At 44.6% G+C, this 17,088-nt stretch overlaps 3 protein-coding genes and 1 long non-coding RNA gene across 5 annotated transcripts in view; 3 read left to right on the top strand and 1 right to left on the bottom strand.

Moving 5' to 3' along the window:
• LOC126987267 (uncharacterized) lies at positions 1-12,139 on the top strand. Of its 2 annotated transcripts, none has more exons than XM_050844120.1 (11): positions 1-882; positions 1,334-1,605; positions 2,172-2,288; positions 3,020-3,205; positions 3,403-3,622; positions 4,029-4,229; positions 5,368-5,525; positions 6,090-6,221; positions 6,481-6,639; positions 7,667-7,830; positions 11,810-12,139. In XM_050844120.1, the coding sequence occupies exons 1-11, from the start codon at positions 105-107 to the stop codon at positions 11,817-11,819; spliced, it is 2,397 nt and encodes a 798-aa protein (XP_050700077.1). In that variant the 5' UTR covers positions 1-104; the 3' UTR covers positions 11,820-12,139. The 2 variants fall into 2 exon arrangements, with proteins under 2 accessions (XP_050700077.1, XP_050700078.1); XM_050844121.1 differs by having other exon boundaries at positions 2-882; positions 7,667-7,842.
• Positions 8,342-17,088, bottom strand: part of LOC126987273 (transcription initiation factor TFIID subunit 10-like) — a 26,299-nt gene continuing 17,552 nt past the window's right edge. The window contains exons 2-5 of the mRNA XM_050844135.1: positions 13,405-13,431; positions 10,952-11,035; positions 9,845-9,909; positions 8,342-9,105 (exon numbers count right to left, since the gene is read on the bottom strand). Of these exons, the coding sequence (XP_050700092.1) occupies positions 8,901-9,105; positions 9,845-9,909; positions 10,952-11,035; positions 13,405-13,431 (381 nt within the window). The 3' untranslated portion in view covers positions 8,342-8,900. The remainder of the gene's footprint in view (positions 9,106-9,844; positions 9,910-10,951; positions 11,036-13,404; positions 13,432-17,088) is intronic.
• LOC126987283 (uncharacterized) lies at positions 12,216-12,799 on the top strand. Its single transcript, XR_007740591.1, has 2 exons — positions 12,216-12,314; positions 12,475-12,799. It is a non-coding gene; the product is annotated as an uncharacterized LOC126987283 (long non-coding RNA).
• The window catches only part of LOC126987272 (chloride intracellular channel exl-1-like), a 14,603-nt gene continuing 13,731 nt past the window's right edge, over positions 16,217-17,088 (top strand). Inside the window, exon 1 of the mRNA XM_050844134.1 lies at positions 16,217-16,259. The gene's annotated coding sequence lies outside the window, so the exon portion shown is untranslated. The remainder of the gene's footprint in view (positions 16,260-17,088) is intronic.

Genomic DNA, 17,088 nt, shown 5'->3' with positions numbered 1-17,088 from the left:
AAAATTGTTGAGAAAAAAAAATAGGAATACAAACATTTTTTTTCCTTTTTCCTTTTTTTTCCCTTGAACTTTTTCCTCTCTTGTAAAAAAAAAAAAGGAAAAGAATGGCAGGAGGAAGGAGGAAAAGAGAGGAAGCAGGGACGAGGAGGAAGAAAGAAGAAGAGGAGGAGGAGGAGGAGGAGGAGGAGGTCTTAATACTAGCATGCGTGGAGAACAGCTGCGCGGGTGACATCCAACGCGCTCTCATCCCTGCCGCACTTCTCCTCAAGGTCAACGGGAAGGTCGGGGGTCACATAAAACTCACCCTGACCCCAGACTCCACTCTCATATGCCGCGCTATGCCACTAGTCGACTCCTACGGCAGCTACGGACACCAGGTCATAGCGTGTGGGTGTGTGACGGAAGGTGGCGTGTCTGTAGGGGTACACAGACTCACCCCAGCGCATATTACCCCAGTGGAGACGGTAGAAGCTGCCTCGGTAGATGTGGCGGTCACGGTAGGGAGTGTCGGCGATGTGCTAAGCTACCGGAAGAACAAACCGGGTTTTAACGCGTTCATTCGCTCCCTTCTCGCACTTTACGCCTTCACACGGAACGCCAGAATCGACGCTAAACGGAACCCGCTGGCGAAGCTTCTCGGGGTGACGGAACTTGACGTGAGGGCATGCGAGGGGGTGGCGGAAGGTCAGGTCGGGGTCGTAGGGGCGGCGACGAGAGTGGAGGTGGTTGCCGTGGAGAGCGAGGACCGGAAGAGGTTGTCGGTTAAGTGTCGGGCGGAGCTTGGAGGTCTTGATCATGTCCTGGGGCACCTCCGAAGGCTGATTGTCGAACCCTGGCAGAGGAGGAAGGAGTTTGCACGATCGGGGGTCACCTATCCGTCTGGTAAGTGGTTGTTTTGTTGTTATTTGTATGTAGTTATTGTTTGGAGGAGAGAGAGAGAGAGATAAAGGATGTGTTGAGAGAGAAGGAGAGAGATAGGGAAGGGAAAGGAAGGGAAGGGAAGAGAAGGAAAAGGAAGGGAAGGGAAGAGAAGGAAAAGGAAGGGAGGGAAAGGGAAGGGAAGGAAAGGGAAGGAAAGGGAAGGGATGGAAAGGGAAGGGAAAGAAAGGAAGAGAGAGAGAGAGGGAGAGAGAGAGAGAGAGAGAGAGAGAGAGAGAGAGAGAGAGAGAGAGAGAGAGAGATCAATTCAAATCATACATATATAAAATAACAACTTCTACTTCTTCTTCTACTTCTTCTTTTCTTCTTCCTTTACTTCATTTATTATTATTACTTTTATTATCCCTGTTATTAACCTAACCTAACCTACCTGCCCCTTACCCCTCCCCCCCAGGCATCCTCCTAGTGGGGCCCCCAGGCTGCGGCAAAACCTCGCTGGTCCGCCAACTCTGCGCTGAGACCGGGGCGGCTCTGGTGGCCACGGCGGCTGCGGAGGTGGTGTCGCCCTTCGAGGGGGAGGCGGAGCGGCGGTGGAGGGGCGTGGTGGAGCGGGCGGCTGGGCTGAGCGAGGAGGGGCCCTGTGTCTTGTTCCTGGATGAAGTGGATGCCCTGTGTCGGCCCAGGACGGAGGAGGCCAGTCTGAGGGAGATTCGGATGACGACGCAGGTGAGGAAGGGAGGAGGGAGGGAGGAAAGGAAGGGAGAGGGTGTGTGTTAGGTGAAAGAAGGGAAGGGAAGGAGGGAGGGAGGTAGGAAGGGAAGGGAAGGGAAGGGAAGGGAAGGGAATGGAAAGGAAGGAAAGGGAAGGTAAGGGTAGGGAAGGGAAGGGAAGGGAAGGGAAGGGAAGGGAAGGGAAGGGAAGGAAAGGGAAGGGAAGGTGAAAGAAAGAATGCATTTGAGAAAGAAAGAGAGAGAGAAAAAGAAGAAAGGGAGAGGAAGGGAAGGGAAGGGAAAGGAAAGGAAAGGAAAGGAAGGGAAGGGAAGGGAAGGTGAGAGAGAGAGAGAGAGAGAGAGAGAGAGAGAGAGACTAGTTCGTTAAATACAAACAAAATCTTCCACAAATCAAGTCCATCTATTCTTCACATTCAACCTTTGCCATCAACCTTTCCCTGTGGTCCTGGTGGTCGGCCCCATTCGGTTAAATGTCACAGGCAAGTCTTTATATTGGCGCCATCTCGCTCGCCTCACACTAACCCCCCGGAGCTCATCTTTGACCTCCCCTTCCCTCCCTAGGTCCTGCTCACCCTGGACAAGTGTCGTGAGCGCCCTAACCTGACCTTGATCGCTGCCACCAACCGCCCCTTTGACCTCGACCCAGGGCTCCGGAGGTCAGGTCGTCTGGAGATGGAGGTCAGTTATAGGTGTGTGAAGGGATGAGGTCAATGTGAGGTCAATTTATTCCTTGATTTGCTTATTATCTTTATTTTCTTTATCTTATTCTTTATCTTTTACATTGAGTTCTTGTCTTTCTTTAATCTCTCTTTCTTTCTCTGGTTTTCTATGCCTATATTTTTTCTTAATTTTCTCCCATTTTCTTTCTTTCTTTAACTAACTATCTTTTTCATTTCCTATTGCTATTTTTCTCCTATATCTTATTTACAACAATCTTCTTTCTTTATTAATCTATCTCTATCTTTCTCTCAGTTCTTTCTTCTCTATCTTTATTCCTTTCTTTCTTTCTTATTTTCCTATCTTTCTCTTCCTTCCTTCCTTCATTTTCTCTATCTATCTTTTTTCTTTCCTTTCTTCCTTCATTCCATTTTCCTTCCTCTCCCTTCCTTCCTTCAATTCCTTCTTCTCTCCTCTTCCTATCTTATCTATCTTTCTCTTTAGTCTCTCTCTCTCTCTCTCTCTCTCTCTCTCTCTCTCTCTCTCTCTCTCTCTCTCTCCCTTTTTCTCTTCCAATCTCTCTTTCTCTGCTCTTTTTCCTCCTTTTCCTTTTTTCTCCTCCAATCTTCCTCTCTCTCATTCTGTCTCTCTTTCCTCACCCCCCCTTCTTTCCTCCCTCCTCCTCTCTCTCATCCCCCCCTCTTTCCTCCCTCCTCCTTTCTCTCACCCTCCCTCTTTCCTCCCTCCCCCAGATCCTCCTCAGTGCCCCCAGCGAGGAGGACCGTCAGGGCATCCTAGCTGTGCACTGCCGTTCCCTGCTTCCCCCGCACTGCCCTTGCCCCGATCTGCCCCGCCTGGCCGCCCTCACCCCGGGGCTGGTGGGGGCTGACCTACAGGCTCTCACCGCTGCTGCTGCCATGAGCCTGAGGGACTGTGAGGTGTGTGTGTGTGTGTGTGTGTATGTATGAACAGAGAGAGACACAATAGACAGACAGACAGACAGACAGACAGATAGACAAACAGACAGGCAGACAGACAGACAGACAAACTAACTCTCTTTCCTCTCTTTCTTCTCCCTCTTCTTCTTCTCCCTTATCTCCCTCCTTCACCCCACTCACCCCTCACCCACCCCCAGGCACCCATCACCCCATCAGACGCCACAGCCGCCTTCACCCGTGCAGCCGCCAGCCTCACCCCAAGCCTCCACAAGACCCTGCCCTTCATCACGACCCGCCCCGCCCCCGCCGCACCCCCCGCCGGCCTCCCCCACACCCGGCGGCTCCTGGAAAACATACTCACCCAGCACTTGGAGTATGGATGGGCGTATGAGGCTCTGCGGATGAGGCGGCCCAGAGGTGAGGGATGGATGAGTGTGTGTGTGTGTGTGTGTGTGTGTGTGTGTGTGTGTGTGTTTTGTTGTTTTTCTTTGTTTTATTTATTTTTCCTTTCTTTTTTCTTTTTCTCTTTCTTTTTCCTTTCTTTCTTTCTTTTCTGTTTCTCTTTTTCCTTCATTTTCCTTCCTTCATTCCTGTTTCCCTTTCCTTCCCTTCCAATTCCTTCCATCCCTTTCTCTATCTTTTTCTTATCTTAATCTCTATCTTTTTTATGTCTATCTTATCCATTACTTTATCTATCTTTATCTCTATCTACATATCCATTCCTTTACTATATAACACACACACACACACACACACACACACACACACATTCTCTCTGTTTATTTTTCACCCCTCATCTCCCCTCTCGTCTCCTCCCCTATAGGTGTGCTTCTCTATGGGCCGAGGGGGTGCGGCAAGACCAGGCTGGCCGCATCCCTAGCCGCCTCAAAGGGGTGCACGTTCCTCTCGGCCACAGCGGCACACCTCCTCTCGCCCTATGTGGGAGACTCGGAGAAGAGGATCGCGGCACTGTTCCACGCGGCACGCCTGGCCCAGCCCACTGTTCTGTTCATTGACGAGATTGGTGAGTGTGTGTGTGTGTGTGTGTGTGTGTGTGTGTGTGTGTGTGTGTGTGTACTCTCTTATTGTTTTTCCTTTCCTTATTTTCCCATCTATCCATATTTTTCATTTTTCCTTTCCTTCTTTTTCCTTCTCTTTCTATTTTCCTTTCTCTCATTCCTTCTCTGTTCCTTCTCCTTTCCTTCCTCTCCTTCTCTTCCCATCTACCTCTCTCTTTTTCCCTGCATATCTACATTTCTCTCTCCTTCCCCTCCTCTCCTTCTCTTCCTATCTACCTCTTTTTTTCCCTGCATATCTACATTTCTCTCTCCTTCCCTTCCTCTCCTTCTCTTCCCATCTACCTCTCTCTTTTTCCCTGCATATCTACCTTTCTCTCTCCTTTCCTTCCTCTCCTTCTCTTCCTATCTACCTCTCTTTTTCCCTGCATATCTACCTTCTCTCCTTTCCTTCCTCTCCTTCTCTTCCTATCTACCTCTCTTTTTTTCCCTGCATATCTACATTTCTCTCTCCTTTCCTTCCTCTCCTTCTCTTCCTATCTACCTCTCTCTTTTTCCCTGCATATCTACCTTTCTCTCTCCTTTCCTTCCTCTCCTTCTCTTCCTATCTACCTCTCTCTTTTTCCCTGCATATCTATATTTCTCTCTCCTTTCCTTCCTCTCCTTCTCTTCCTATCTACCTCTCTTTTTTTCCCTGCATATCTACATTTCTCTCTCCTTTCCTTCCTCTCCTCCATATCTACCTTTCTCTCCTTTCCTTCCTCTCCTTCTCTTCCCATCTACCTCTCTTTTTTTCTCCTTTCCTTCCTCTCCTCTCTCATCCACTTCTTCTCTTTTTCCCTGCATATCTATATTTCTCTCTCCTTTCCTTCCTCTCCTTCTCTTCCTATCTACCTCTCTCTCATCCACTTCTTCTTCCGTTTCCCTTCCTTTATCCTCTCTCTTCCTCCTCTTCCTTTTCTCTCAGTCTAGTCTTCTTTAATTTCTTCTTTATTTCCCTTTTCATTTCTCTTATATCTACTGTTTCTCTATTTCTTCCTCATTTTTCTGGCTATCTATCAATTTTTCTTCCATTTCTTGTTTATTTTCTTCCATAAAACTCTTCATTTTCACTCCTCCTCCTCCTCCTCCTCCTCCTCCTCACAGACGGCATCTTCGGCACTCGTGAGGGTCGGGGCGGCAGCAGTGTGGGCGTGAGTCTCCTGAATGAGTTATTGCAGGCACTCGATGGGGCCGAGGTCAGTGCCAACAGTCTCCAAGGTGCCTCCCTTCTGGCACATACCAACACCAGGAACAGTGGGCAGGTCAGTGCTTACCTGTCTACCACTCCCTGTTACCTGACTTATCCTTCTCTACACACACAAGAAGAAATGGATTATTGAACACAGCTTTTCTTCTTAACCCATCCACTGCGATTATCAGGGACACACACTCCCAGGTCTTTCTCTGCCTCTGTGGTGGATAGTGGAGTGTTTCCCATGTGGTATTGGTGTGCTGGATATCCCTTCACTGGTAGCCTGGTAACATACACTCCCAGGTCTTTCTCTGCCTCTGTGGTGGATAGTGGAGTGTTTCCCATGTGGTATTGGTGTGCTGGATATCCCTTCACTGGTAGCCTGGTAACATACACTCCCAGGTCTTTCTCTGCCTCTGTGGTGGATAGTGGAGTGTTTCCCATGTGGTATTGGTGTGCTGGATATCCCCTCCCAAGGTGCAGGATTTTACATTTTTCTTCATTGAATTGTAGCAGCCACTTTTTGCTCCATTCCTGTAGCTTGGTGAGGTCTACTGATAGGAAATACATACTCAATGGGCTAATGACATCCAACACAGCCTAACACCCTCCCTTCCTTCCTCCTCCCCCCCAGGATGGCGTGTTGGTCCTGGCGGCCACCAACCAGCCCTCTGCCCTGGACCCTGCACTGCTGAGGCCCGGGAGGTTCGACAGACTGGTGTTTGTTCCGCTCCCAGACTCCGAGGCGCGGCTTAGCATACTGGAGGTGAGGGTGGTGATGGTGGTGGTGGTGGGGCTCGCTAAGACTCCTGTGTCGTCATTGAATTTCCCAACTTTGATATCTTGTGGCCAGACCAAAACTCAGAGCATAGTGGTTTTTGGGGGCAGGATGAGGGGTAGCGTGGGGGGGCTTTATAGAGAGAGTGGGGTGTTGTCGTTAAATTACATGCTATAAAATCTTCTACCTAGACTAATTAATATCTTCTCTCCTCATTGCAATACCTTTCCTCTCCCCATTTTCCCAGGCCAAGACTCAGGGCATGGTGATTGTAGGAAGGAAGAAGCAGCAGAAAGAGGAGGAGGAGGAGGAGGAGGAGGTGAAGGAGGAGGAGGGCATACTGCAGGAGCTTGCCCAGGACACAGAGGGCTTCACAGGGGCCGAACTTGAGAACCTGGTGCAGAAGGTGAGTTTTTTAACCCTTTTCTTGCACGCGGGACGGGACGCAACTATCCCCTCAGGCAGCCCAATGGGGGTCTCTTTTAACCTCTGTATCTCAAAAACTATCCATCACAGCTAAAAACCAAAAACACCATTGGAAAGAGGAGGTCCAGATCTATAGGAGTTGGTGATGTATGCATTTAGCACCCCCAGCAAATACACCTAACGCTCACTGCCAGCATTTAGCACCACCAGCAAATACACCAAACGCTCACTGCCAGCATTTAGCACCACCAGCAAATACGCCAAACGCTCACTGCCAGCATTTAGCACCACCAGCAAATACGCCAAACGCTCACTGCCAGCATTTAGCACCACCAGCAAATACGCCAAACGCTCACTGCCAGCATTTAGCACCACCAGCAAATACGCCAAACGCTCACTGCCAGCATTTAGCACCACCAGCAAATACACCTAACGCTCGCAGCAAGCGTTTAGCCATGAAAGGGTTAATACCGTGGATCGAATATGTGGACAAAAAAGTGGAAGAAATATTTATGTAGAAAACTAAAAACTGGATCTCCCTTTACATTTCCTTATCTTCTTTGATTTCAAGGGATCGGAGAAAGACCAGAGGAGTATTTTGATCTTTCCCAGTCTCTCCTTTTTAAAATTCCGTGGTCTTTCTATCTTTTTATCTTTCCCTGTTTTTATCTATTCATTTTTTTATATATACAATCGCCCCTCAAATAGTAAGGTTTCCAATAGTTCGGTTTTATACGGATTGTCACAGAGGACTTTTAAATTTTCTGCTTATCGGGAAATTAAAAAAAATCCTAAAAAAATCTATGAAAATCCGCATAAAACCGAACTATTGTAAACCGTGCTATTTGAGGGACGACTGTATATATTTTTTTTACGGCAGAGGAGACAGTGCAAGGGCGTGAAATAAAAAGAAAATAATGAAAGAAAAAGCCCGCTACTCACTGCTCCTGAATAGAGTAGAGTGTTTAAGGCAGAGAAGTAACACTGTATTCCGTTCTCCTCCGCAGGCCCTTGTGTTGGCGCTGCGTGAGGGTGGAGGGTCGAGGGAGGAGGGTGGGAAGGTGGTGGTGGGGGCCGAACATCTGTGGGCCGCCCGACGCACCCTCTCCCCCTCCCTCACGGCTAACGAGATGAAGGCGTACCTGGATTTCAAGAGGACAGTGAGTGGCAGGTGACAGAACAGGTGTGTGTGTGTGTGTTGACCTTATTTGTGAACTAATCATTATAATCAATGTAAATAGGCTGAATTAAAGCTTTAACCTGGTAGCAGCGGGGATCATGTTTCTTAATGGTCCCTCCAAGCAAGAAAAATGAGGAAAAATCACCCCTCACACAAACCATTTCATAATATATATCAAAGCATTTGTGATCAGATTATGTATCATCTATTTTGGGGGGTTTATATCATGGCACAAATTTGGCCCGTCGCTGCTACACGGTAAAGCCACAAATTTGGTCTGTCTCTGGTACACGGTAAAGCCACAAATTTGGTCTGTCTCTGGTACACGGTAAAGCCACAAATTTGGCCCGTCGCTGCTATCGGGTTAAACCACCTAAACTTACCACCTCTACCAAAAGTTACTTAACCTCCTAAATTTAAAACCAGTAAGATCTATACATTCTCAACTCATCATCGGAGTAAAGAAACCCAATACAATCTTAACCAGGGTAGTCAAATGAGCTTCCATATCTAAACCATTTATTCCTGCACATTCTTAAGACATTTTCCATAACACAAATCTACTCCATAAACAAGGCATATATTTTTCTAGGCTTCACAGAGACTACAAAAAAATATCAAGTTTGCTACACATTATAAGACTTTGAAATTGATGTGTTAGTCTTGGGTTAGTTTTCGATAGGGTGATGTTTTTTTTTAGGTGTGTGTGTGTGTGTGGAAGGGAGAGAAGGAGGAGGAGAGGAGGGATAAATAAGAATGGAAGAGGAGGAGATAGGGAGAGAAGGAGGAGAGAAGAAAGAGTGACGATGGGAAACTGGGAGGGAATATACTGAAGATAGGGACACACACACACACACACACACTCAAACACACACACACATACTCTCTCTCAAACACACACACACATATACTCTCTCAAACACACACACACACACACATACTCTCTCTCAAACACACACACACATACTCACTCAAACACACACACATATACTCACTCAAACACACACACACACATACTCTCTCAAACACACACACACACATACTCTCTCGCCCCCTTCCTCCTAGATATAATAGTGAGGCTTCTTTACGGTGATGCCATACTCGGACAGCACCGGGGTCAAGTCCTCCATGGTCAAGGTGAAGCGCTTGTCTTTCCCCTTGGTCTTGCTGGAACTCTGCTGGGCACCACGCATTTTACAGTGTTGGAGTGCGTCGTTGGCGATGTCCGACACGAATTTCTGGGCCGCGAGGGATATCAGGCGGACTCTGTGAAGGGGGATAGATGGGGTTAGAAAGGGGAGGCTGTGGAGGGATATAGAAGGGGTTGTTTGTGTGGAAAGAAGGGGTTAGAAGGGGAAGGCTGTGGAGGGAGGTGGAAGAGGTTATGGGTTATGTCTGTGTGGAAGAAGTGGAGGAAAGAGAGAATAGAAGGGGTTAGAAAGTGGAAGGCTGTGGAAGAGGTGATTTAGGTGGGTTATGTTTGAGTGGAAGAAGTGAAGGATAGAAGGGGTTAGAAGGGGAGCTTGTGGATGGGTGAAGGAGGTAGAGAGAGAGAGAGGGGAGGAGATCAGAGAAGAAGGGGAGGAAGGAGGGAATGGAGAGGCAGGTTAACAGGGAAAGAAGAAGGGAGGAAGGTGAACAGGATGAAGAAGGGAAGGAAAGGGGAGAGAAGAGAAGAGGAGAGACAGGTTAGAAGAGAGGAAGGGAAGGGAAGGAAAGGGGAGAGAGAGAGACAGGTTTGGAGAGAGAAGGGAAGGAAAGAGAGAGAGAGAGAGAGAGAGACAGGTTTGGAGAGAGAGAGAGAGAGAGAGAGAGAGAGAGAGAGAGAGAGAATAAAAACAATGAAGGTTGAAAGAAAGAAAGAAGAGAGAGAAAGAAAAATAACTGAAAGAAGGAAGAGGAGAGAAAGGGAAGAGAAAAAAAAAATAAACAAAGAAAATAATGAAGAAAAAAAAATAATTAAGAAAGAAACCAGAGAGAGAGAGAGAGAGAGAGAGATACTTACAGCCTCCCATCAGCAGTATCAAAACCAGATGAATTGAGGTAGTAGGCCGTCACTGCGTCAGGAATCTGGAAATACGAAAAAATAGTCAATAACATCAATAATAGTAGTAGTAGTAGTAGTAGCTGTAAGGGGCAATATATCTACTACTTCTACTACTGTTACATTTATTTCCTCCTCTTTTCTCCATTTATTTCTCCTCCTTTCCTTCTTTCTTATCGTTCATGGTCTCGGTAATGTTTTTCCTACTCCACTTCTCAATCCTCCATGCAACACTTGAATCCTTACTTTAATCCTCCTCCTCCTCCTTTAGTCTTTCACATGATCTCCACTTCTCAATCCTCCATGCAACACTTGAATCCTTACTTTAATCCTCCTCCTCCTCCTTTAGTCTTTCACATGATCTCCTTCTCTCAATCCTCCATGCAACACTTGAATCCTTACATTAATCCTCCTCCTCCTCTTTCACATGATCTCCACTTCTCAATCCTCCATGCAACACTTGAATCCTTACTTTAGTCTTCCTCCTCCTCCTTTAGTCTTTCACATGATCTCCACTTCTCAATCCTCCATGCAACACTTGAATCCTTACATTAATCCTCTTCCTTCCCCTCCCATCTCCTCTTCTTCTTCCTCCTTATCTTATCGTTCCCTTCCCTTCCTTCTTTCTTCTCGTTCATGATCTCAACAATCTCTTATCTCCACTTCTCAATCCTCCATGCAACACTTGAATCCTTACATTAATCCTCTTCCTTCCCCTCCCATCTCCTCTTCTTCCTCCTCCCATTCTCTTCCTCCTCCTTCTCCCATCTTCCTCCTCTTTATCTTAGTACTAGAAACATTGCAAATCTTCCTCCTCCTCCTCTTCTTCTTCCTCCTTCCATTCTCCTCCTCCTCCTCTTCTTCCTTCTGCTCCTTCTCTTTAGTCCTTATGCAAAACCAATTCTCCTCCTCTCTCCTCCTCCTCCTCCTCCTCTTCTTCTTCCTCCTTCCATTCTCCTCCTCCTCCTCTTCTTCCTTCTGCTCCTTCTCTTTAGTCCTTATGCAAAACCAATTCTCCTCCTCTCTCCTTCTCCTCCACCTCCTCCTCCTCCTCCTCCTCCTCCTCACTGTTGGGTTATACTCCTCCAGCTGCATTAGAAAGTCCGTCAGGGGTAGACCAGCGGTACGGGAGACCTGGCCGCTTGCTCCACCCTGGGGGAATAAGGGGGAGAGGGGGGGGGGGGTTATCATCATTGTTATAGAGTTTGTTATGTTGAAGAAGAATGGAGAGAAGAGGAGAAAGGATAACAGGAGGAGGAGGAGGAAGAGAGATTAAAGTACGGTATATAGGAGAAGAGAGGAGGAGGAGGAAGAAAGGGGAGAGCAGAGGAGGAGGAGGAAGAGAGATTAAAGTACGGTATATAGGAGAAGAGAGGAAGAGGAAGAGGAGGAGGAGGAAGAAAGGGGAGAGCAGAGGAGGAGGAGGAGGAGGAAAGAATATAAAAAGAAAATGAAAGAAAAAAATAATTGAGAAAAAGATGAAAAGGAGGAAATAGAGAAAGAAGGAGACAGAGAATAGTAGTAGTAGTAGTAGTGGTAGTAGTAGTAGTAGTAGTAGTAGTATGACCAAGATATTTAACAAAGGGAGAAAGTGTTATGAAGGAAGAGGTCAGAGAGAGAGAAAGAGAGAGAGAGTTTAAGGTCAGGAAAGGTCAGTAGGGCAAAAAGATGGGAACTTAAGGTCAAGGTGATTTCTCTCTCTCTCTCTCTCTCTCTCTCTCTCTCTCTCTCGAAAAAGGTCAGAGGTCAGATAAGTACAAGGGGTGTGTGTGTGTGTGTGTGTGTGTGTGTGTGTTTTCCTTCATTCCAATCACAATATACCTCCTCCTCCTCTTCTTCCTCCTCCTCCTCTTCTTCCTCTTCCTCCACCTTCTTTTTTCTCTTTATTATTATTATTATTATTGTATTTTTATTTATTTATTGAAGGTATGAATGAATGTGGAACCAGTTTTGAAGAAGAGAGGAGGAAGAAGAGGAGGAAGAAGAGGAAGAAGACATGAAAAAAAAAAGATGGAGGGGAAAAAGAAGAGGAGGGAAAGAGGGGAGAGGAAGAAGACATAGAAGATGAAGAGGGAAAAGAAGAGGAGGAGGAGGAAGAAGAAGAAGAAGACATGGTAGATGAAGAGGGAAAAGAAGAAGAGGAGGAGGAAGAAGAAGAGGAAGAAGACATGGTAGAAGATGAAGAGAGAAAAGAAGAGAAAGAGGATAAGGAGGAAGAGGAAAGAAAAAGGAGTATAGGAATGGAAGGAAGAGGAAGAAGAAGAGGAGGAGGAGGAAGAAGAAGAGGAGGAAGAAGAAGAAGAGGAGGAAGAAGAAGAGGAAGAAGAGGAGGAAGAGGAGGAGGAGGAGGAGGAGGAAGGGGAACTTGAAACAGAAAATAAAATAATCAAAATAATCAATGTATATATAAATTTCCATATGGCTTGTTTAGGTTATTTTTGTTACTGAAAGAAAATGTTTGAAATGTTAATATATATGTGTAAGAAGTGTGTCTTGGTACTTTGAAAATATATAATAATAATAATAATAAAAACTTGAAATATAAAATAAAATAATGAATGTATATATAAATTTGCATATAACTTGTTTAGGTTATTTTTGTTACTGAAAGAAAAGGTTTGAAATGTTAATATATATGTAAGAAGTGTGGCTTAGTACTTTGAAAATATATAATAATAATAATAATAATAAAAACTTGAAACATAATAAAATAATCTGTATATATAAATTTGCATATGACTTGTTTAGGTTATATTTGTGTTACTGAAAGAAAAGTTTTGAAATGGAAATAATATAAACAGTTTGAGGCAGAGAATGGAGTTTGATATCCCTGAAGCAAATGATCAAGCCAGCCTCTCTCACACACACACACACACACACACACACACACACACACACACACACACACACACACACTCATACATAGAGAACAGGAATGAAGGAAAGAGGAAAGGAGGAAGGAAAGGAAAGAAGGAAAACAAGATGGAAAAGAAGGAAAACAAAAACAGGATTAGAAAAAAAGAAAAAGACAGGATAATTATACATAGACAAACACACAAACTCATACATATACACTCATAAATTATACACACACAGACATATATATATAGACAGGGAAATTATACATACTCATAAATATACAGATGAAAATTATACATACACACAAATATATATACATACATATATACACAGATATACATATACATACACAATCATACATATACATACTGGAAAATCATACATACAATCTCATACACAGATGATAAGTAAAAAATAAAAATAAAAATATACTTCACAAAACAATTATATATACAGCTTTTTATACATACACACACACACACACACACACACACACACACACACATACATACACACACACACACACACACACACACACACACACACACAAAAAAAAAAAAAAAAATTTGATGAAAATATACATGGAAAAGGTATACATTAACATACACACACACACACACACACACACACACACACACACACACACACACACACACACACACCTGTTGCTGCTGTCCTGATTGGTCCATCTGTAAAGAACAACAACAACAAGAGTTAATATTTGAGTCACTGACCAGACAGAGAGAGAGAGAGAGAGAGAGAGGGGGGGTGGGGGGTTTACAAGCTCAGGGCAATATTAACAGTAAGTGACCTCCCCCTTAGGTCTCTCTCTCTCTCTCTCTCTCTCTCTCTCTCTCTCTCTCTCTCTCTCTCTCTCTCTCTCTCTAAATAATAATAATAATAATAATAAAAATAATAACAAAGACAAACGTGGGAAAATATGATGAAAGTATTGTGAAAAGGTTTAGAGAGAGAGAGAGAGAGAGAGAGAGAGAGAGAGAGAGAGAGAGAGAGAGAGAGAGAGAGAGAGAGAGAGAGAGAGAGAGTTAATACGTTGTGATGATGCAATAAGTGTGTGTTCGTGTGTGTGTTTGTTTCGTCATTCTGAGTTAGTGAAGTGTGACCTGACCAATCTCTCTCTCTCTCTCTCTCTCTCTCTCTCTCTCAAATAATTATTAGACTACACTGACTGAAAGAGAGAGAGAGAGAGAGAGAGAGAGAGAGAGAGAGAGAGAGAGAGAGAGAGAGAGAGAGAGAGAGAGAATAAGAAAACAAAATAAATGAAGGAATCAGAGAGAGAGAGAGAGAGAGAGAGAGAGAGAGAGAGAGAGAGAGAGAGAGAGAGAGAGAGAGAGAGAGAGAGAGAGAGAGAGAGAGAATAAAAAAAAAAAAAAAAATAAAAAAATAAAGAGAGAGAGAGAGAGAGAGAGAGAGAGAGAGAGAGAGAGAGAGAGAGAGAGAGAGAGAGAGAGAGAGAGAGAGAATAAGAAAACAAAATAAATGAAGGAAACAGGAAAATAAAAGAAGAGAGAGAGAGAGAGAGAGAGAGAGAGAGAGAGAGAGAGAGAGAGAGAGAGAGAGAGAGAGAGAGAGAGAGAGAGAGAGAGCAGTCACACAATCTAAGCGATATCTGGACCGTCCTCAGCGGGGGACTGGACGCCGTGAGATTGTAGTTGAGAGAATTGAAGACCATAATCAACTTTCTCTCTCTCTCTCTCTCTCTCTCTCTCTCTCTCTGATTGTTGTTGTTGTTAGGAAGGAAAGCTGTAATTGTTTGAGTGTAAAGAAGAAGAAGAAGAAGAGGAAGGAGAGGAAGGAGAAGAAAAAGAAGGAGGAGGAGAAGAAGGAAGAAGAAGAAGAAGTACAATTAAAGGAAGAAAAAGAAGAGGAAGAAGAGGAAGGAGAAGAAAAAGAAGGAAAAAAAGGAGGAGGAGAAGAAGAAGAAAAGGAAGAAGAAGGAGAAGTACAATTAAAGGAAGAAAAAGAAGATGAAGAAGAGGAAGGAGAAGAAGGAGAAGAAAAAGAAGGAAAAAAAGGAGGAGGAGAAGAAGAAGAAAAGGAAGAAGAAGAAGAAGTACAATTAAAGGAAGAAAAAGAAGATGAAGAAGAGGAAGGAGAAGAAGAAAAAGATGAAGAAAACCAAGAAAAAAAATGAAAAAACAAACAAATAACGTGAAAAATAAAAATATAAACAATCTTAACATTATTTTTTTTGCCTCACGAAGTTGAAGAATTTGGTGTCTTTTCAAAAACGTGCGTGCGTGTGTGTGTGTGTGTGTGTGTGTGTGTGTGTGTGTGTGTGTGTGTGTGTGTCCTAAGGTAAAATAACGGTACAGTAGAGGGCACAGGGGAAGCTACGCGTGGCCCCAGAGCTCATCTCCGCGTCCTTGAACTCCACGGGGGGGCAGGATCGCATCACCCCGGGGCACAAGGGCAGGGAGGGGGGGGGGAGGTAGGACATCCGGGTAACCACAGTGTACTTTACCCAGGGGTCCACAGGTGCACATTTACCCCCGGACCTGACCCCCCCCCCCCAGACTGACAGCCCCCGGGGGTTCGAACCTTGCCCGGCGGTATGGTAGGTCGACATGCTAACCAGTGGAGCTATATCTATATGTCTCTGTCTGTCTGTGTGTGTCTGTTTGTATATCGACTTGTTTTCTGTCTTTCTGCATCTCTGTCTGTCTGTGTTTTTCTGTCTGTTTTTCTGTATATTATCTGTCTATATCTATATGTCTCTGTCTGTCTGTCTGTCTGTGTGTGTCTGTTTGTATATCGACTTGTTTTCTGTCTTTCTGCATCTCTGTCTGTCTGTGTTTGTCTGTCTGTTTTTCTGTATATTATCTGTCTATATGTATCTGTCTGTCTGTCTGTATATCGACTTTTCTGTCTTTTTGCATCTCTGTCTGTGTTCGTCTGCTTTTCTGTATATTATCTGTCTATATCTATATGTCTCTGTCTGTCTGTCTATATATCGACTTGTTTTCTGTCTTTCTGCATCTCTGTCTGTCTGTGTTTGTCTGTCTGTTTTTCTGTACATCAATCTGTCTATGTCTATCTCTGTCTGTCTGTTATTCTGTATATCAATCTGTCTATATGTCTATCTCTGTCTGCCTGTCTGTCTGTCTGTCTCTTAACTGGTCATACAAAAGGCATTTAAGTTTTCCCGCCAAAAGACTGTAAATAGAGAGAGAGAGAGAGAGAGAGAGAGAGAGAGAGAGAGAGAGACAAAGGGAGGGAGGAAGAGGAAGAAAGGAAGGGGGGAGAGGGTACAGCCAGCACGCGACACCAGAGAGAGAGAGAGAGAGAGAGAGAGAGAGAGAGAGAGAGAGAGAGAGAGAGAGGGAGGGGGGGAGTTCCGCAGGGGAGATACAGACCAGTAGGTACCTTTGCTGTTCTGAAAGAGATAGAGAGAGAGAGAGAGAGAGAGAGAGAGAGAGAGAGAGAGAGAGAGAGAGAGAGAGAGAGTCAGTGTGTAGCCAGACAGTGTTGCGTGTGGACGTGTGTGCGTGCGTTTGTACGTTAAATCAAGAGTGGTGTGTGTGTGAGAGAGAGAGAGAGAGAGAGAGAGAAATATTCCTCTCACATCCCTCTCCTCTCTTTCTCTCCTTTCTTTATTCCTAACATTACTCTCTCTCTCTCTCTCTCTCTCTCTCTCATCGTACAGAAAACAACAATAATAATAATAATAATAATAATAATAATAATAATAATAATAATAATAATAATAAAAGAAATAAATAAAGAAAGAACGAAACAGGTGTGAAATATATATATAATTCTCTCTCTCTCTCTCTCTCTCTCTCTCTGTCAAGGTGAGTTTCTGTGTGTGTGTGTGTGTGTGTGTGTGTGTGTGTGTGTGTGTGTACGTGTGTGTGTTTTCCTTTATTCCAATCACAATATACCTCCTCCTCCTCCTCCTCCTCCTCCTCTTCTTCCTCTTCCTCCACCTTCTTCTTTCTCTTCTTCCTCTTCCACTTTCTCCTATTCTTCTTTCTTTTCCTCCTCCTCTTTTCCTCCTCTTTTCCTCCTCTTTCTCCTCCTTCAATATATTTCTCAATCATCTCATTATATAGAAAACGTGTGTGTGTGTGTGTGTGTGTGTGTGTGTGTGTGTGTGTGTGTGTGTGTGTGTGTGTGTGTGTGTGTGTGTGTGTGTGTGTTTGTTTTCTTAATTTCCTTTTAAAACAATAGACGTCTTAAGGTCGTTCGTTATTGTGTGTGTGTGTGTGTGTGTGTGTGTGTGTGTATGTGTGTGTGTGTGTGTGTGTGTGTGTGTGTGTGTGTGTGTGTGTGTGTGTGTGTGTGTGTGTGTGTGTGTGTGTGTGTGTGTGTTTCTTTGTATG

This window comes from Eriocheir sinensis, chromosome 64 (genome assembly GCF_024679095.1).
Source record: "Eriocheir sinensis breed Jianghai 21 chromosome 64, ASM2467909v1, whole genome shotgun sequence".
NCBI lineage: Eukaryota > Metazoa > Arthropoda > Malacostraca > Decapoda > Varunidae > Eriocheir > Eriocheir sinensis.
The sequence above is the reverse complement of the archived record's forward strand: the minus strand, read 5'-3'. Positions and strand labels throughout refer to the sequence as shown.

What these genes read in the sequence shown, in the direction of transcription:
- LOC126987267 (XM_050844120.1), top strand. Translation starts at nt 105, where the DNA reads ATGGCAGGAGGAAGGAGGAAAAGAGAGGAAGCAGGGACGAGGAGGAAG. An exon ending in ACACCAGGAACAGTGGGCAG is followed by an intron (nt 5,526 to 6,089) that starts GTCAGTGCTTAC and finishes CCTCCCCCCCAG; the next exon opens with GATGGCGTGTTGGTCCTGGC. An exon ending in TTGAGAACCTGGTGCAGAAG is followed by an intron (nt 6,640 to 7,666) that starts GTGAGTTTTTTA and finishes TCTCCTCCGCAG; the next exon opens with GCCCTTGTGTTGGCGCTGCG.